The 21691-nt window shown below is 47.5% G+C and overlaps 1 protein-coding gene across 1 annotated transcript in view; it reads right to left on the minus strand.

The window, feature by feature from the left end:
* The window catches only part of EFEMP2 (EGF containing fibulin extracellular matrix protein 2), a 117884-nt gene that overhangs the window by 72783 nt on the left and 23410 nt on the right, over window positions 1-21691 (minus strand). Inside the window, exon 3 of the mRNA XM_040410301.1 lies at window positions 127-175. Within this exon, the coding sequence (XP_040266235.1) occupies window positions 127-175 (49 nt within the window). The remainder of the gene's footprint in view (window positions 1-126; window positions 176-21691) is intronic.

Raw genomic sequence — 21691 nt, forward strand, 5'->3', positions numbered from 1 at the left:
GAACTCCAGTACAGATACATGGAGCAGCAGTGCCGTGCTCCCCACCTGTGGATAGGGAATAACTTGTAACAACTAGAATACCCCTTTTAATATGATATACACACTATAGGGATAACTATACAGTACCTTTACAATGCTGTCTTTCTGCATCCCACTCATATCCATCTGTGCACTCCTAAAGGTTATAGAAGAAAGGATTAGAGAATGCATGAAAGTAAAGTACATCTGCATTATATAAGCTTGTAGCCTGAATCCTTTGTGCTTTCTGTATTAAGCATATATCATAATTGTTGCTTCTCTTTTAGGGAATGATTAGGTTACTGCTATATATTCATTTTTTTATTTCTCTCTAAACGACCATTTGTAAGAGAAGAGCAGATTTTTAATTTCCCCTTAAGTTTTGTAAAGGTGCATGTCCAACCGAATAAAATGCACATGTTCTTACCATGTCACCATGAAATCTACAGGTGCCATTATATAGAACAGGAGGAGCTGAACAGACTGATATATAGATTTGGGAAAAGATTCAGTAAAACTTAATCCATTTATCCGTTTAAATCTTTGCCATTTCTGATTTCATTGTTTATGAGGAGGTGTTATCAGTGACTGACAGCTATCCCTCTATACACACTTAGGCTTCATGCACAAGGCCTGGCTGTGGCCGTATTGCAGCCGACAAACAGCGGGTCCGAAATATGCGGGCACCAGCCGTGTGCCCCCCCGCATCACGGATGAGGACGCATTCACTTGAATGGGTCTTCAATCCGGAGCTGCGGTGCAGAACAGAGGCACGGAATCCCGCGGAAGCACTACGGAGTGCTTCCGTGATATTTCTGTTCATGCCTTCGCACCTCAAAAAAATAGAACATGTTCTATTATTTTGCGGTGCGAACGGATTACGGACCCATTCAAGTTGAATGAATCTCGATCCATCCCGGCCGCCGCATGGACGTTGCCCGTGCATTGGGGACTACAAATTGCAGTCCCCAATGCACATAACGGCCGTGTGCATGAGGCCTTACACAGCGAATGCTATCAATCACTGATAAAACCTCCCACATAAACAATGAACTCAGAAACAGCAGAGATGTAAAGGGACACTAAACACTGAAAAAATATAAAAATAAGAAGCGTAACCTGCTCAGAAAAGTCTGTGGAATTTTTTATTTATTTTTTGCCAGTTAAACCATCTGGTTTAACTGGCAAAAAATAAAAAAGTGACACATATCCTTTTTTTCTAATCTGATTTTATTTTTTGTTTGCAGATTTTCTTATTCTAAGTTTTGAACATGATTATGAGTTTTGCTATCTTAACTGAACTGTTCTTAAAGGGTCACTTACTTTAAAAAAAATATGTCATAGAGACATATCAAAAGTTTCGATCAGTGGGGATCTGAGCACTGACACCTTTACAGATCACTAGGATGAGAGAAGAGAAGTGCGTGCATATCACACTCTCCTTCCTTGCTACAGAGGACAAAATCGAAACTGGCCCATAGACTTCTATGGAGTCAGCGTTGTGTAGCAAGAAGAGCGTGCACAATATGCGTGCTTCTCTCCCCTCGTTCTAGAGATCAGTGTGGGGTTCAGACAGGGGCGTAACTAGAAGTGACTGGGCCCCACAGCAAATATTTGTAAGGGCCCCCTCAGCGCGCTTCGCACCTCCCTCCTCCTGTGTAAACCCCACTCCTTTGGCACAGTGTAGCGGTATACTGTATATTGTGGGTCACAGTGTAGCGGTATACTGTATATTGTGTGGCACAGTGTATGCTATATGTGTATAACATAAACATATTTCATATGAAGACTTACAGTTACTTGACTTGGCCCTTTGGGGATCTCGGACACCACTTCAACACTTTGGTCGGGGGCTCGGCGGAGCTGATGTTGTGTTTTATCATAATGAGAAAGATTTCATAATAAGGATTTGGAGAAGGGGCAGAGGAATAGCAGAGCAGGGAGAGGATGGTGCTGCTACTAGGGGGGTCATACCATGGGGGAGTAATAAAGCCCACCATAATGCCCCCCCAGTAGAAATAATTCTCCTTATAATGTGACAGTGCAAAAAAAAACCCTTGTAATGCCCCCAGTTGAGCTAATGTCCCCATAGTGCCCCCATAATGTCCCAGTATAAAATACCCCTATATAGTGCTCCCAGTAAATTCCCCCATAGTGCTCCTCTCCCCCCTTCCTGCTAGTGCCCCCCATAATGTACCAGTATAAAATGCCCCATATATAGTGCCCCAGTAGATGCCCCTCAGTGTCCGGCCTCTGATAGGCTGCCGGCCTAGTGTCCCCCATAATGCCCCCCAATAATGTGCCAGTAAGTGTCCCCATAGATGCCCCCCCATCATGTGCCAGTATCAAGTGCCTCTCTCCTCCCCCCCACATGTCCCAGTATCATAGTGCCATCTCCCATCCCCCCAATGTGCCAGTATCAAGTGCTTCTCTCCTTCCCACCCCCCATGTGCCAGTATCATAGTGCCAAACCCCCCCATGTGCCAGTATCAAGTGCCTCTCTCTTTCCCCCCCATGTCCCAGTATCATAGTGCCATCTCCCCCCCAAAAAAGTGGCAGTATCAAGTGCCTCTCCCCCCCATGTGCCAGTATCATAGTGCCAAACCCACCCATGTGCAAGTATCAAGTGCCCCCCCCCCCCCCCCCCCCATGTCCAGGGGCGGACTGAGAACCCTCAGGGCCCCCGGGCAAAATAAATTAAGGGCCCCCTTACAGGCCCCACCCATGTTCTGCTGCAAGCCCCACCCTTGTCCCGCCTCCATGCCCCGCCTCCAGCCCCACCCTACACAATCTTTAATAAGATTTCAAAGTTAAAGCGACACAAAAGGCACCCAGACCACTTCAGCTCATTGAAGTGGTCTGGGTACAGTGTCCCTTTTTCAAATCGAGCTGCAATGTTCTAGAGAAACTGCATTGTTTACATTCCAGCATTAAGTCAGCCTCTAGTGGCTGGCAGCCAAATGAGGGCTTCCTGGATTAAAACAGACCTTTGGTCTGGTATCTGACGCTGGACGTCCTCACACTCTGCATGATGACCTCCAGGGTCAGATTTTTCCCCATAGGAAAGCATTGATTCAATGCTTTTGTATGGGGTGATCTAATCTCAGCGTCCATTAGTGAGCCTCTGTTAGAAACAGTCCCCTCCACCTAGTACTTGTTCCACTGATCTGCTACTGGCGGGCTACGTGGGCATGAGTTCAGTCACTTCGGTGCGCAATCCCATCCTGCGGCGCGTGATCCCGCGAGACCCGTGACCTACAGCGGCGGGTCTCACGGGATCACGCGCTGCAGGACGGGATTGCGCACCGAAGTGACTGAACTCATGCCCGCGCAGCCCACAAGTAGCGGAACAATTACAAGAGGGGTGGGGAATAGCCAATATAAAAAAATATTTTGAACCAAAAGGTGTGCTTTTGGTGGGTTTTGAACTAATGGTGGTCTGTGGATGGCACTGTTGTGGCAGCTCTGTGGATGGCCCTGTTGTGGGGGCTCTGTGGATGGCACTGTTGTGGGGGCTCTGTGGATAGCACTGTTGTGGGGGCTCTGTGGATGGCACTGTTGTGGGGGCTCTGTGGATGGCACTGTTGTGGGGGCTCTGTGGATGGCACTGTGGGTGACACATATATAGCACCTTATGCTATATATGTGTTATCCACAGATACCCCCATAACAGTGTCCCTCCGAGTGAATAACCCCCAATACAGGGTCTGGGGGCCGGCATCTGGTGTTGTAATGGCAGCGGGGCCCGGTGCAGTCACTGTATTCTATCGCACCAGGCCCCGCTCTCTGTAATACTAATTTTCATATGTGAACAAGAACAAGAGAACTCCTCTGCGATCCTCTCCCTCTCTGTACTCACAAACTCAGTAGCAGGCAGGCCGGGCGGCAGTGCAACTCACTGACGTCACGCGCCTGCTCCTCCCATTTTATGAATGAAGCAGGCGGAGCAGGCGCGTGACGTCAGTGAGTTGCGCTGCCGCCCGGCCTGCCTGCTACTGAGTTTGTGAGTACAGAGAGGGAGAGGATCGCAGAGGATTTCTCTTGTTCTTTTTCACATATGAAAATTAGTATTACAGTGAGCAGGGCCCGGTGCGATAGAATACAGTGACTGCACCGGGCCCCGCTGCCATTACCACCTTTACCAGGCCAGCATAACATTCGGAATCGGGGCGCTGGGCAAAACACATTATGCTATTCTGTGGCGAGACCCCATCCCGGCCGGGCCCTCGGACCATGTCCGAAGTGCCCGACCGGTCAGTCCGCCCCTGCCCATGTCCCAGTATCATAGTGCCATCTCCCCCCCAAAAAAGTGCCAGTATCAAGTGCCTCTCCCCCCCCATGTGCCAGTATCATAGTGCCAAACCCACCCATGTCCCAGTATCATAGTGCCATCTCCCCCCTCCCCAAAAAAGTGCCAGTATCAAGTGCCTCTCTCCCTCCCCCCATGTGCCAGTATCAGGTGCCAGCCAACCCCTCTCTCCCCCCCATGTGCCAGTATAAGGTGCCTCTCTCCCCCCCATGTGCCAGTATCAGGTGCCTCTCTCCCCCCCATGTGCCAGTATCAGGCGCCAACCCCCCTCCCCACCATGTGCCAGTATCAGGTGCCAACCCCCCTCCCCCCATGTGCCAGTATCAAGTGCCTCCCGCTCCCCCCATGGCAGTAACAGTCGGGTATTAAAAAAAATAAAAATAAACACTTTTACTTACCTCCATGTCAGCGATGCGATGCAGCCTCTTCCTGTGTCCCGCCCTGTTTGTCCATATATGGAGTCAGTGTTTGTATTTCAGAAAAGCTTCTGCTGGGATTTGAACCCACCTAACCACACGACCATAAGAGCTGCCTTGCTGCTGACTGAAAAAAATATGAGACTTCTACTGTTATAGCTGGCTAAGTCTACAGCTATACATAACACACCCAGCTGCCCCAACACACCCAGCACTGCTATATCTCTATATGACAGCTGTTCCAGCACACTCAGCTCTGATATATCTCTATATATGATAGCTTCCCCAGCACACCCAGCTCTGCTACATCTAATACACATGACAGCTGCACCAGCACACTCAGCTCTACTATATCTCTATATATGACAGCTGCCCCAGCACACCCAGCTCTGCTACATCTATATATCTCTAAGTATTGCTATACAGTAGATAGATATATAGAGATATAGCAAAGCTGAGTGTGCTGGGGCAGCTGTCATGTGTATAGATGTAGCAGTGCTGGGTGTGTTTGGGCAGCTGTCATGTGTATAGATGTAGCAGAGCTGGGTTTGCTGGGTCAGCTGTCATATATAGAGATATAGTAGAGCTGAGTGTGCTGGTGCAGCTGTCATGTGTATTAGATGTAGCAGAGCTGGGTGTGCTGGGGCAGCTATCATATATAGAGATATAGCAGAGCTGAGTGTGCTGGGACAGCTGTCATATAGAGATATAGCAGTGCTGGGTGTGTTGGGGCAGCTGTCATGTGTATAGATGTACACTTAGCCAGCTATAACAGTAGAAGTCTCATATTTTTTCAATCTGTAGCAATGCAGCCCTTATGGCTGTGTGGGTAAATGCTTTGCCTTTGATACATGATACATGGTACATGGAGGTTTTGGGTTCGAATCCCAGACACATCAGGAGACTTCAGGAGACAGTAAGATTAGATCACATTAGCGAGGGGGCTCGGGCCCCGGAGCAGCTGCTTCCCCTGCTTCCCCGGTAGTTACGCCACTGGGTTCAGAAGGGAAAGACCACCTTTTGGCTTTTACAGCGCAGATTTTGATGGATTGATTTACAGGTGCCATGTTGCTTTTGAACGGCTCTGGTACCAGTACAGCCATTTTCTGAGAACCATTTTATTTTCCGTCGATGGAGCTGTGTGAAGACTTTTGCAGGATGAGTTGCCATTATCATTGGTTCTTTTTTGGGTACATATGACTTTTTGATCTCTTAATGTTGTGATATTTAGGAGGTGAGGTGAGCAAAAAATTGCTTTTCTGGCATTTTTATTTTTTTACAGAGTTCACAGGATAGATTATGTGGTATTTTTATAGAGCCAGTCGTTACAGACAAAGCGATTCCAAATATGTCTATTTTTTTTTGTTCAGTTTTACACAATAAAAGTATTTTTGAATAGAAAAAATCATGGTTTTATGTCACCATTTTCTGAAATCTGCTCAAGACAAACACAACAAAGGACTCTTCTTACAACAGGTCAATTTCCACTACTGAGGAAAAGGCAAAGTGCTGACACTGTATCACATTGCAGTTTTTTCTGTGTGAAAATCCATGCAGAAAAAAACGCATGTAATCCTCACCATATGCAGTTATTTTTTACGGGTTGGATGCAGACAGGACACGGTGTGTCAGTTCCGTGGCATCCCCAAAAATATGGAACACAACCTATTCTTGTCCACATTACGGACTGATCTATAATGGGCCGGACATTCTGTTCTGCAAAATACGGAACACACATGGCCAGTATCCGTGTTTTTCAGATCTGCAATTTGCAGACCGCAATATCGGCAACAGCCATGTGCATGAGCCCTTTTATATTGACTTGTATGGTTGACAGAATAAACTGTGCTTCCGAAGACTTATGTGCTCTACTGGGAAATACAGGGAACACTATGCTGTACTACAACCTGGAATCTGCATTATATCGTACGTTATACCTCCCTCCCCCAAAGCTATAGGGTGGGGTTACACATTATTTCTGCATCACTGCCACTGTACAGTTTTACCACAGTTTTCTTAAATTGTGGTACAACGCTGTGATTGTGCTGCATATGAACCTACATCTTGGAAAGAGATATCCCAGCTTCCAGAGAAGGAAGCCAACAAATGGATTATGGCAGCAGAAGAAGAAATTAGGATAACTGTCATATTTTTATTTTATTTGCTAGTTTATTAGAGCTAGGCATGTATACCTGAGTTAGTCTGTCAATGATTGCCAAAATATCTGTAATTATCTTATAATAACAGCTTTCATTAATGTCTCTTGTCCCTTTCCACTGCTCCCTTAAAAGACCATTGCTAGGACTCATCTGTCTCCGGCTAGGATGACAGAGGGGCGGTCCTTCACACTGCATGCCTGCAATTAGGCTTCAGAGTGAGGAGGCGTGGCTCTCAGTAATCCAATCTGATTGGCTGTCAGGAAGCTGCTGGCTACAGCAAGTGTGTATGTGACCTGAGGGAATGCAGTTTTGGCCTCAGAGAACTGGCAGAGGCAGTGGCATGCCCAGGGTGTTTCGCACCCAGGGTGGGTCCTTTCTCTGGCACCCCCACTTCCCAATACTTGACCACATACCTCTTACATCCAGGGACATCTCCTGTCATGTAGACCTTCTCTTTCCTCTTCTCCTCCGTTAGACCTCCATGACAAATTCTTTCAGTCGCATCTCGTCTCTACAGAGTTTGTAACACAGACACGTTAGATTTCTCAATTTTTCCATCAACCTCCCCATCCTGGTGTCCCCACAGTGTCATCCTATTGCCACCCCAAATACTGTGCCCGTTGTGCCCCCTAATGCCCCAGGTACTATACTGCTGAGAAAATAGTGACCCCAGTAGACATAATTGGGGTAATTTATCAAACTGGTGTAAAGTAGAACTGTATTTCCAAAAGAGCTGTCAAATATGAAAAGTGAGATCTGATTGGCTGCTATGGGCAACTAAGCCAGTTCTACTTTACACCAGTTTGATAAATTACCCCAAATGTCCCTATAGTGTCCATAGCAGCTATAATGTCCCCTAGAGTGCCCCCAGTAATAATAACACCATATATTGTGCTCCAGGTAATAATCCCTGTATAGTGTCCCCAGAAATAATAGAATTGCCCCTACAGTGCCTCCCCAATAGCAAGGCCCCCCATGCTGCCCCATATAGCAATTTCCCCCACACTGCCCCTATACAGTAATTTCCCCCACACTGCCCCTATACAGTAATTTCCCCCACACTGCCCCTATACAGTAATTTCCCCCACACTGCCCCTATACAGTAATTTCCCACACACTTCCCCTATACAGTGCCCCCACAGTAGTGTCCCCCACACAGTAGTGTCCCCCACACAGTAGTGTCCCCCACACTGCCCCCACACAGTAGTGTCCCCCACACTGCCCCCACACAGACGTGTCCCCCACACAGTAGTGTCCCCCAAACTGCCCCCCACACAGTAGTGTCCCCCAAACTGCCCCCCACACAGTAGTGTCCCCTACATTGCCCATATAGTAATTTCCCCCCCACATAGTAATCCTATAGTAATAATTTGCCCCCACACAGTATCCCACCATATTTCCCCCCCCACGTCCTTCTGTGTGAACCCCCCTCATGTCCCCCAAAGTTGGCACATAAAATAAAATAAAAAAATTTGCCCCCACCCAGTATCCCACCATATTTTACCCCCACACATCCTCCTGTGTGCACCCCGGCCCCCTCATGGGATTTCACTACCGCATAGGCCTGAAGCCTATGGCGATGATCTGCGGCGGGGCAGAGAACTATGCGCTCCGCTCCCGTGCCCCGCCGCAGTATGTGGGTGTCAGCGCTTCAGCAATGAGAGCCTCCATCTGTATTGATGGAAGCGCTCATTGCTTCTGGGCCTGCTGTCAGCCCCGTGAGAACCGGCACCCGGGGCGGACCGCCACTGGGCAGAGGAGCCATATTGAGAAGATTCTCATAATGTAGGATTCCAAACAGCCATAACTAAAGGGGAAAACTCAAGGAAAACAGTAATTTCCCCCACGCCGCCCCCATACAGTAGTGTCCCCCACACTGCCCCCACATAGTAATTTCCCCCACATTGCCCCATATAGTAATTTGACCGCCACGTACTAATCCCGCCCATAATTGTTGCCCCTCATAGTAATCCCTCCCATAATAATTTGGCCCCACACAGCATCCCACCATAATATTTTTCCCCCACATGTCCTCCTGTGTCCCCCAAAGTTGGCACATAAAAAATAAAAATAAAAGCTAAATACTCACCTATGTCCAGCCGGCGCTTTCTCTCAGAGGAATGTGCGCACACTTCACTGTGCTGCTGCGTCCTGGAAGGCCTGAAGGTTATGGCGGTGATCGGCGGCGGGGCAGGCAGGAAACTATGCGCTCCCGTGGCCCGCCACAGTATGTGGGCGTCAGCGCTCCAGCAATGAGCGCTTCCATCTGTATTGAGAGAGCCGGCACCCGGGGCGGACCGCCCTCCCCCCTCGACCCCCCCCCCCAGGGCACGTCACTGAGTATATCCTATATATGGAGTTTGATCTCCAGCGTACCACCACATGCTACCCAGCTGAACGGAAAATCTTATGCAGCAAAGGGAGGACTAGACAGATTAGCTATTCAGCTATATGTGCTATGTCTGGTACTATATATATACTACAGCTGGTAATATGGCTGGCATCCCCAACCAATCTATTTTGGTTTGTTACCCTGCCTCCCCTAAACTTTCTGGCTCACATGCACTAACATCAGAAGCGGCGAGGACAGGGGAAGAAGACATGGCTTCAGGCTGAGAGAACAATGCACTGCTGTTCTAGATTATTTTTCATGGTCTGTATTTATGATATCTGAATAAAAAAGAGCAAATAACAAAGACATTTAAGGAGATTGTTAGGCTGAGGTCAGTGTCTGCCGCTGTCCTGCTGTACCAGACAGGTGCAGGCTTCACTCTACTCTCCCTGTGTGTATTGGGACTAGGACTCAGTGAACTTAATTACAACATTGATAGACTTAGGCCCCTTTCACACGGGCGAGTATTCCGCGCGGATGCGATGCGTGAGGTGAACGCATTGCACCCGCACTGAATACCGACCCATTCATTTCTATGGGGCTGTTCACATGAGCGGTGATTTTCACGCATCACTTATGCGTTGCGTGAAAATCGCAGCATGCTCTATATTCTGCGTTTTTCACGCAATGCAGGCACCATAGAAGTGAATGGGGTTGCGTGAAAATCGCAAGCAAGTGCGGATGCGGTGCCATTTTCACGCACGGTTGCTAGGAGACAATCGGGATGGAGACCCGATCATTATTATTTTCCCTTATAACATGGTTATAAGGGAAAATAATAGCATTCTGAATACAGAATGCATAGTAAAACAGCGCTGGAGGGGTTAAAAAATAAAATTAAAAAAAATGTAACTCACCTTAGTCCAATTGATCGCGTAGCCCGGCATCTCCTTCTGTCTCCTTTGTTGAATAGGACCTGTGGTGAGCATTAAATACAGGAACAGGACCTTTGATGACGTCACTCCGGTCATCACATGATCCATCATATGATCTTTTACCATGGTGATGGATCATGTGATGACCGGAGTGACATCATCAAAGGTCCTTGACCTGTAATGGACGCTCACCACAGGTCCTGTTCAGCAAAGGAGACAGAAGGAGATGCCGGCTCCGCGATCAAGTGGACTAAGGTGAGTTACATTATTAATTTTTTTTTAACCCCTCCAGCGCTGTTTTACTAAGCATTCTGTATTCAGAATGCTATTATTTTCCCTTATAACCATGTTATAAGGGAAAATAATACAATCTACAGAACACCGATCCCAAGCCCGAACTTCTGTGAAGAAGTTCGGGTTTGGGTACCAAACATGCGCGATTTTTCTCACGCGAGTGCAAAACGCATTACAATGTTTTGCACTCGCGCGGAAAAATCGCGGGTGTTCCCGTAACGCACCCGCACATTTTCCCGCAACGCCCATGTGAAAGAGGCCTTAGGCTAGGTCTACACGACGACATGTGTCGCACGACAGATAGGGCACAACTACACTGCAACATTTGTTGCGCGACATTGGTCCGACAATTTTTATAATGATAGTCTATGGTGTCGCAATGCGACATGCTGCAAATGCGATAAAATCCATCTCGTCGCAGCATGTCGCAGTGCGACACCAAAATGTTGCGCGACAAATGTCGTCGTATAGACCTAGCCTTAATCCTTTCCTCTTGCTCTCTGTCCAGCTGCTAAATAAGGTGCTAATCAGCTACCCTATTTAGCTGGGCTGTGGACCTACCTCCATGCCTGAGCTTTAAGGTTTTCTAGCCTCTAGTAAACCAGCGAAGGTGTGATCTGACTATTCCTGTACTGTACCTTGCCTGTCTACCAATTCTGCTCCTTGCTGCCCTCCTCAACCTTGGAACTACTACCTGGAATACGCACATGCTCAGCCTGCTCTGATCTTGGACTGTGCTCAGACTATGCCTTTTGCCTGAGTCCTTGGTGCTTTGACCAGTGTCTCTGACCCCCATGGGTCAACAGCTAGCTACACCAGGACTACTCCAGGAGGTAATAGGTTTGAGCGATATACCGGTATCCATGATATACCGCGATATTAAAACACGGCGATATGGCGATATCACCGTTTCTGAAAAACCGCAGTATTTAATGACGCCATAGGAGTGGTCGTATGTGTGCTGACCTACTTCTAAAATGTCCGATTCCACCTGCTTATGTTCCCCGGTCATTGGCCTCTGCCTCCTGCATTACTACTAGCACGCGGAGGGCTGAACCTGGCTGCAGGGACGAGCATTTTTTTTTTTTTTTCCTTCACTTTATATAAACCTGTCATATACTGCCGCACAAGTCTGGTGCTTCGCTGCCGCCGCCTTTCACATTGCTATGCTCCTCCTCCGCCTCTGGTCAGTGCAGTAGTTTGAGTGACATATGACTAGAACTCGGTGGGACCTAACAAATAGACTTTTCTATGACCCATGGGGCAGCCAACATATAAAGCAGTAAGTGATATTGCTGCCATCTGCTGCAACTTTACCAAGACTTTGTACAAACCTTAAAGAGGACCTTTCATGGGTCCAAAGAATATGAACTTAGTAGCAGGCTGCATAGAGCGGCACCCAGGGATCTAAGTGCACTTACTATTATTCCTGGGCACCGCTCCGTTCGTCCGCTGTGGCCCCCGGTAATTTCCCAACATTCGGTGCAAGTAGGAATTAATTGAGAAATTACTGGGGGCCACAGCGGACGAATGGAGCGGCGCCCAGGAATAATAGTAAGTGCACTTAGATCTCTCGGCGCCGCTCTATGCAGCCTGCTACTAAGTTCATATTCTTTGGACCCATGAAAGGTCCTCTTTAATATGTGTCACCAATGCATGTGTCTTCACTCCAGTGTCCACCTGTGATGTGATACGCATATAAATAGAGACTTCACTGTGTACATACATGACGTGTATATCTGTATAAATCGTGTGTACTGGGCTCCGGTAGACTGATGGTTTACATTGATGGTGTTTTCTGTGTTTTCATCTGCGTCGCCCTTTGTGACCGACAGCCCACTACTGACTGCTAACATAACACCTGGCTAGTTCACTACTCCTTCAGTAATGACTGCAGTCACTGTCCATTGGGGTGATTTATAGGGGTAGGAGAACTTCATATTTGAAGTCAGCTTCCTCATGTACTGCTATTTTGGGGGTGGAGAGTGACATCACCACAGAATGACCCCCCCCCATACCAGTTGTCACTTCTAGCCCATATGGAGCCCTGTCCTCTTCTTTAAAATCTCCCAAAGAAGACTTCCTCCAAGAATTATCCTAATAGGATTTTACCCCAGTTAGATGGATCGTAAGAGGTTTCCCTACACTACCACACACCGCCCCATACAGTGTAACGTCTCCTTGTGGCCCACCACCCCATACAGTGCAACGTCTCCTTGTGGCTGCCCCATACAGTGTAACGTCTCCTTGTGGCTGCCCCATACAGTGTAACGTCTCCTTGTGGCTGCCCCATACAGTATAATGTCTCCTTTTGGCCCCAAGTGTTTTTTTTCCTGCTAAATGGGTATTTATCGCGATATATATTGTTATCGCGATATATTTCTTAATATCGTTATCGTGGGAATATTTTTGATATCGGCCAACCCTAGGGGGTAGCAGTCTAGTTGGTTCCTTGTATCAAAGTCCAGATCCCTGTAGAGGGCTTAAAAAGTGAATACCAGGGATCCGCCAGGATAACGCCATTAGGTTTAGCCCAAAGTCAAACTAGTTTGTTGGCACAGTGGGTCCACAACCACTGTTCTTTAGGGCTCATGCACACGAATATTTTTTGCGTTCAGTATACTGGCCATTATTTTAGTTCAGTATGCGTTACTTATACTGAACCATTCATTTCAATGGGTCAGAAAAAAAAAAAACTGAAGTGTGCATTCCGTTTCCGTATTTCCGTTTTCCTGTTCCATTCAAAGATAGAACATGTCCTATTATTGCCCGCAAATCAAGTTCCATGGCTCCATTCAAGTCAATGGGGCGGCAAAAAAAATGGAACACATACGGAATGTACTCCGTATGTCTTCCATATCCGTTCCGTTTTTGCGGAACCATCTATTGTAAATTTTATGCCCAGCCCAATTTTTTCTATGTAATTACTGTATACTGTTTATGCCATATGGAAAAATGGAACGGAACCAGAAGCACTACTAAAACAAGAAACTGAAAAAACTGATCCGTTAAAACGGCCCACAAAACACTGAAAAAGCCATACGGTCGTGTGCATGAGCCCTTACATTTGGATTCTGGGTTTAGTGGCATGTTAAATGTATAAATTACATTTTACTGAATGTTTTCCCACAAAAATGTATATCGATTTGCTTAGTAACATGCTAAACACTAAAAGCACATGAATACTTATGGCTTTTCCTGCTCCTGTTTTATATTAATTATTCGTTAGAGATAATGAGTGTCACAGTCCTCAGGTGACTGATGTCAGGAGCAGTGGCGTGCCTAGGGAAGGGGGGGCAGTCCGCCCCGGGTGTCAGGCTGTCAGCTATACAGGGAGTGCTGCCGTGCCTGCCTGCCTCCAGGCAGGAAACTGTGAGAGAGTTCAGAAATCAGAGGCAGGTGGCAGCCTCTGACTGAGAGTCTAGCAGCGCTAGCGCGTCCTGCCATTGCCATTCAATGAATAATTTAATGAATGGCTCAGGCGGGATGACCAGCAGTGCCTGGCCCAATGTTTCTGTGATTCTCTTAGGAGAAGGGACCTTGGAGGACATCATCACCATGTGACCAGTAACATATCGATATTACTGGTCACTTGGCTATGAGGTAATCAAAGGTCCTTTCTTTCTACCAGGAGTGTTGCTGCAGAAGTTTGCCATAATTGTGGATCTTTTTTTTGTGTGAAGATTACATTAGCAAAAGGTGACAGGGCCTGTTATGCTAATATACTGTAAGCTACTGTATAGCGTGGGGTGCTATATATTGTGGAGTGCTATACTGCTCTACTGTATACTATGGGGTGCTGTATATTGTGGTGTGCTATACTGCTCTACTGTATACTGTGGGGTGCTGTATATTGTGGAGTGCTATGCTTCTCTACTGTATACTGTGGGGTGCTGTATACTGTATAGTGTGGGGTGCTGTATACTGTATAGTGTGAGGTGCTGTATAGCATTGGGGACTATACTGCTCTACTGTATACTATGGGGTGCTGTATACTGTGGGGTGCTATACTGCTCTACTGTATACTGTGGGGTGCTGTATATTGTGGAGTGCTATACTGCTCTACTGTATACTGTGGGTTGCAATATACTGTGGGGTACTGTATACTGTGGGGTGCTGTATACTGTGGGGTACTGTATACTGTGGGGTGCTGTATATTGTGGGGGCTATACTGCTCTACTGTATACTGTGGGGTGCTGTACTGTATGCTGTAGGATGCTGTACTGCATACTGTGGGGTGTTATATTATGTATTGCATACTGTGGGGTACTATAGACTGTGGGGTGCTATACTATATATTGCATAATTTGGGGTACTGTACACTATAGGGTGCTATACTGCATACTGTGGGGTGCTGTATACTATAGGGTGCTATACTGCATACTGTGGGGTGCTGTATACTGTATAGTGTGGGGTGCTGTATAGCATTGGGGGCTATACTGCTCTACTGTATACTATGGGGTGCTGTATACTGTGGGGTGGTGCTATACTGCTCTACTGTATACTGTGGGGTGCTGTACACTGTGGGTTGCTGTATACTGTGGGGTGCTGTATACTGTATAATGTGGGGTGCTGTATACTGTGGGGTACTGTATACTGTGGGGTGCTGTATATTGTGGGGGCTATACTGCTCTACTGTATACTGTGGGGTGCTGTACTGTATGCTATAGGATGCTGTACTGCATACTGTGGGGTGTTATATTATGTATTGCATACTGTGGGGTGCTATACTATATATTGCATACTGTGGGGTACTGTACGTTATAGGGTGCTATACTGCATACTGTGGGGTGCTGTATACTATAGGGTGCTATACTGCATACTGTGGGGTGCTGTATACTATAGAGTTCTATACTGCATACTGTGGGATGCTGTATACTATAGGTTGCTATACTACATACTGTGGGGTGCTGTATACTATAGGGTGCTATACTGCATACTGTGGGGTGCTGTATACTGGGCGATGTTATATACTGTATAATGTGGGGTATTACACTGTAAACTGCAGAGTATAATATGAGGGGGTGGGGGTGTTATATGATAGATGTCAATTCAACAAATCTGACAACCTAGATAAATGAAGGGTATTAGGTTCTTCTAAATAAAAACTGCCCCCCCAATTTACATTTATCCTATAATCTGTAATAATAATTCCACTCTATTTCATTAAAAGTCCTCCAACCACTAAACACCGGCGAGCTATCGTAGTGTATTATTCTGCGTTCACTCCTGCACCAGAGATGTGGTTCTGTGCACTGTCACCACTCGTCCCCCTATTGCTTCCTTTTCAATGATTAATCGCATTGATTATATGGTTTAGGGTCAGCACTGACGATAGCTGTCCTCTAAAATAGCTTCATACGCTGCCCCCATAATGTTTACCAGATCCCTGTCATCCTCAGGGGTAATGGGCAACGACACTATAAACATGGCATAGTTTCCTTTTAATATTCACCAGAAAAAATAAACATGGGGCACAACGCGAAAGAGGGGATGGTCGGGGCAAATGGACAGAGGAGGCCCAAGATGGGTAAACAGCCCCCGGCCTATGATATACTTAATCCGCCCTGCGTGAGTGCTCTCACGCCTATCTCACTTGTATGCTCGCCACCGGCCGCCGCTCACCTTCCATGCGGGAAAACCTCCCATCTTCCTTGTAGCCACTTGCTCCAGTGCTCCTCACAGCCTGTGCCTTCTAGTGAAGTGACCACCTCACCAGTGTTGTGTGTGTCACAGTGTGTGTCTGCAGATACACTGCCGCCGAGCTGAGCATGCAAAAAGCACTGTGGTGTGTGGCAGTTAGGAGTGGTGTAGAGAGTCACAGTGGCACTGTGGTGTGTGGCAGTTAGGAGTGGTGCAGACAGTCACAGTGGCACTGTGGCAGAACAGTGTACAGGCAAGAGGCAGCAGACTAGACAGACTAGAGAGGTATTTTTTCAGTTAAGGGCCTTGCTGCATTGTATTTTCAATGGGGGGGGGGGGGGGGGGGGGAGGGTGTTGAGGAGTCACAAGGCTGCTGCCAGCCAGTGCCAGGCAGAAATTTACAAGGGGCCCAAATATGGATAGGAAAGACATATTGAAACACATTTTGGGGGGAAAACCCTTAAACTTGTACGAGAATATGAAACCCTTAAACTTGTATGAGAATATGAAACGACAGCAAGAAAACTGGCAGACTATAGAAACCACCTGCGTTTCAACCACAGATGCCGAAAACAGGGGCTGGTACCATGCAGCATCCGTTTGGGCTCCACGGTTAAGGGTCACAGAGCTGAGATGATTCTACAAAAAGCCCAGGAGCAACTACTAAATGAAAGGGTACGACAGACCCATTTCATAGTTGAAGCCTTGAAACAAACTATTAGTCAGCTGGAAGAGGACTTGACTTTGCAGCTACCCGCTGAAACGTGGAGGAAAGTAGCAGATTTCACAGTACATGCACAGCTAGCTCAGCACACTAAAAGCAAGGAGAGGCAGAAGAACAAGTTCTGCATTTTGTTATCCCGAAGTGCAAACAGCCATACCAGTGAGGAACTGACATGGAGGCGAAATGAGGAAACAAGGACAGTGCAAAACAAAGAGAAATGGGTGCGGAATCTTTCAGACTGGGTTCTCACCCAGCCTGAGATGGATGTCCTTGCTAAAGGGTTGAATTTCGCAATCACACCAAGAACCATACCAATAGTTGATATTATTTCAGCCACTGAAGCCTCAATCCACAGCAACAAAGTACCACAGGGTGAGGTTGAACAACTTCGCCTTAAAGTGTTTGCAGCTCTGGCCAGTGCCAAACCACCTCCTTCAAACTTGACTAGAGTAGAAAGGAGGGCTGTTACATCCCTGAAGAAAGACACAAACATCACCATCCTGCCTGCGGATAAAGGAAGATGCACGGTTGTACTTAATACATCTGACTACGATGCCAAGGTGACCACACTGCTGGATGATAACAACACATATAAGGCCCTAAGACGAGACCCAACCAGTGGCTACAAGAAGGTTATAGAACTACAACAACAACTAGAAAAGGACAAAATCATTGATCGGGCCATGTATCATCACCTCTACCCTGGGGAAGCCCCTCCATGTATTTATGGACTTCCTAAGATACATAAGGATGGGACCCCTCTCAGGCCAATTGTCAGCAGTATCAACTCTGTGACCTACAAAGTGGCAAAATACTTAGCCAGAATCCTAGCGCCCTTGGTTGGAAACACACAACATCACATACAGAACTCTCAGGATTTCACCACCAAAATCATGGATGATAGCTATGACTGGGCGGTTAATGTACAAGGTTACAGTCTGTTTAGAAAGGATCGTCAAAACCGGAGAGGGGGAGGGGTTTGCCTTTATGTAAAGTCCTGTCTAAAGCCCACACTCCGAGAAGATATAAGTGAGGGACATGAACATGTGGAGTCACTGTGGGTAGAGATACATGGAGCTAAAAACAACAATAAATTACTAATAGGAGTTTACTATAAACCACCTAATATACCAGAGTCCACAGAAAATCTACTACTAAACGAGATAGACAAGGCGGCAAATCATAATGAGGTGGTTATTATGGGGGACTTCAACTACCCAGATATAGACTGGGAAACTGAAACTTGTATATCTTATAAAGAAAACAGATTCTTGGCAATAACCAAAGACAATTATCTCTCCCAACTGGTTCAGGACCCGACTAGAGGGACGGCCATACTGGACTTAGTATTAACTAATAGACCTGACAGAACAACAGACGTGCAGGTTGGGGGACACCTGGGAAATAGTGACCATAAAGTAATAACCTTCCAATTATCATTCAAAAGAAAAAAAGTGGAGTAGACGGCTCTACTGCTCAGGTAAATGGTAGAGGTGCAAGACTGCTTGGTCTGACTCACCCAGTCAGAAGCATAAAATAACAAGTAATAAGAGATAAGCAGGCACACTCTTAATTTGGGTACAAACTGTAATTTATTTATGGTCTGTTATAGTAGATAAAAAGAGTATAAATATAATTAAGTGAAGGTAGGGGGTGTTGGAGTGATCACCAGTAGGTGAAAAGGTGATAGATGTCCTGGAGGAAGGTCCTAGGAAAAATTGAGCGTGTATATAGGATTGTGGTGAAAAAACCCGGGTATGGGTCTTGTTTAAAATCCTTCAAAAAAGAAAATATATATATATATATATATATATATATATATTGTGTGCACAATGTCTTGTTTAGGACAGATGATAATATAGGTGGGAAGGACTTAGTATTAACCAATAGACCTGACAGAACAACAGACGTGCAGGTTGGGGGACACCTGGGAAATAGTGACCATAAAGTAATAACCTTCCAATTATCATTCAAAAGAGCTTTTCTACAGGGAGGAACAAAAATACCAAACTTCAAAAAAGCTAAATTTAGCCAACTAAGAGAGGCTATAGGCCTAACTAACTGGGACAAAGTCCTCAAAAATAAAAATACAGCCACAAAATGGGATATCTTTAAAAACATCCTAAAATCTCATTGTGAGAGGTACATACCGTATGGGAATAAAAGGTTAAGGAACAAAAAGAAAATGTCACGGAACCATGAACCAGACGTACAACAAGAGATAAGTGAAAAAGAAGAAGGCTTTATTGAAAATAAAGCTGTAAAGCAAAAGTCCAAACGGATGGTGAAACCGAGCAGAGTCTTCGCGAAGCCAGAGGTCAGGAACCAGAAGGGTAGTCAGACGAAGCCAGGATCAGGAACCAGCAGGGTAGTCAGACGAAGCCAGGATCAGGAACCAGCAGGGTAGTCAGACGAAGCCAGGATCAGGAACCAGCAGGGTAGTCAGACGAAGCCAGGATCAGGAACCAGAAGCAGCAGCAGTCTTAGGAGCATGTGAACACAAGAGGACCAAGCAAGGAACTGAAGCCACAGACCTCCTATATATATGAGCTAGGCATCCAGCTCCTCCCAGGGGAAGGAGGAGCCGCAGGGTGGAAGGCTACAAGAAACCCAGGACCCAAGATGGCCGCCAGCACATGTCAAACGAAGGAGAGCAGCAAGCAGGTAAGACCATGACAGTACCTCCCCCTCAAGGGCCCCTCCTCCGCGGAGCACAAAACGGTTTCTGAGGGAAGCGTGCGTGGAAGGCTCGGAGCAAGGCAGGAGCATGGACATCTGCGGAGGGAACCCAGGAACGCTCCTCTGGACCATAACCACGCCAATGGACCAAAAACTGCAACCGACCGCGGACCAGGCGTGAGTCCAGGATATTGCTCACCTCATATTCCTCACGATTGCCCATTTGGACCGGACGAGGCCGAGGAACCGAGGAAGTGAAACGATTACACACCAGTGGCTTCAACAGGGAGACATGAAACACGTTGGAGATCCGCATGCCAGGAGGAAGCGCAAGGGCATAGGCTACCGGGTTTACCCTGCGAAGCACTCGGAAGGGACCAACAAAGCGAGGCGCCAGCTTGGGAGTGGGCACTCGAAGGTTGAGGTTGCGGGTGGACAACCATACACGGTCTCCGACCTGGTAGGAAGGAGCAGGCGCTCGTCTGCGATCAGCCTGGAATCTCTGGCGCTGCGCAGAGACCTCAAGGGACTTCTGGATCTGTACCCAAGAAGCACGTAGGACGGAAAGGTGATCCTCCACAGCCGGAATATCCTGGGGAGAGAATACCTCCGGTAACACGGCAGGTTGGAACCCATAATTGGCCATGAAGGGAGACGTCCCAGAGGAAGAGTTCACCGCCGTGTTCCTGGCAAACTCAGCCCAAGGCAGGAGGTCAACCCAATTGTCTTGGTGATCGGAGACATAGCAACGAAGGAATTGCTCCAAGGCCTGATTGGATCGTTCTGCGGCCCCATTGGACTGAGGGTGGTAGGCCGAGGAGAAGGAGAGATGAATCCCCAACTGGGAGCAAAAGGCGCGCCAGAACCTGGACACAAACTGACTCCCCCGATCCGACACAATCTCCTTAGGCAAACCGTGCAACCGGAAGACCTCATTGGCAAAAATCGTGGCCAACTCTTGTGCAGAGGGTAACTTCTTGAGAGGAACACAGTGGCACATTTTGGAAAACCGATCCACAATCATGAGAATGACCGTATGGCCTCGGGATGCAGGGAGGTCCACAATGAAATCCATCCCCAGGTGTGACCATGGGCGCTCCCCGGTGGCTATGGGTTGCAGAAGGCCCAACGGAAGGTGCCGAGGGGACTTACTCTGGGCACAAACGGAGCATGCCGCTACATATGCGGCGATGTCGGAACGTAGGGAAGGCCACCAGAACAGACGTGAAACAGCCCAGGACAGCTGATTCTTTCCAGGATGCCCCGCGGTCTTGGAGTTATGGTAGGTTCGCAACAACCGAGTGCGCAACTCCTCAGGCACAAAACATCTGCCGTTGGGTCTCCCAGAGGGAGCACCAGATTGAGCCGCCAAAATCTGCTCACCCAGGGGAGAGGTCAGGCTGGTGCGAATGGCGGCCAGGATCTGATTCGGAGGTATGACCGAAGTCGGAATCGACTCCTCCCTGGACAGCTCGGAGTACTGCCGTGATAAGGCATCCGCCCTGATGTTCTTGGAACCGGGTAGGTAGGAGACCACGTAATTAAAACGTGACAAGAACAGAGCCCATCTGGCCTGACGTGGTGTCAATCTCTTGGCCTCAGAAAGGTAGGTCAGATTCTTGTGGTCCGTCAGGATGAGAACCGGAACCACCGAACCCTCGAGCAAGTGCCTCCATTCTTTAAGGGCCTGCACGATGGCCAATAACTCCCTGTCACCAATCTGATAGTTGCACTCCGCGGAAGACAGTTTCCGGGAGTAAAACCCACAAGGAAGCAGAGGACCCTCTGGTGTTCTACGCTGAGACAGAAGGGCGCCTACTCCCGTCTCAGACGCGTCCACCTCGAGGACAAAGGGCAACCCAGGGTTGGGATGCGACAGAATCGGAGCCGACACAAAGGCGGACTTTAGGGCCTCAAAAGCTCGGATGGCCTCGAGCGGCCAGACCTGGGAATTACTGCCCTTCCTGGTCAGATCCGTGAGAGGCTTGGCCAGCATGGAAAAGTCCCTGATGAACTTCCGATAATAATTGGCGAAGCCCAAAAAGCGCTGCAGGGAACGAAGACCACTGGGCTGGGGCCACTGTAAGACAGCCGAAACCTTCTCAGGATCCATGGAGAACCCCTCAGCGGAAATGATGTAACCTAAGAAGGTTACCTGGGATCGGTGAAATTCGCATTTCTC

The sequence above is a fragment of the Bufo bufo genome, chromosome 10, assembly GCF_905171765.1.
Source record: "Bufo bufo chromosome 10, aBufBuf1.1, whole genome shotgun sequence".
NCBI lineage: Eukaryota > Metazoa > Chordata > Amphibia > Anura > Bufonidae > Bufo > Bufo bufo.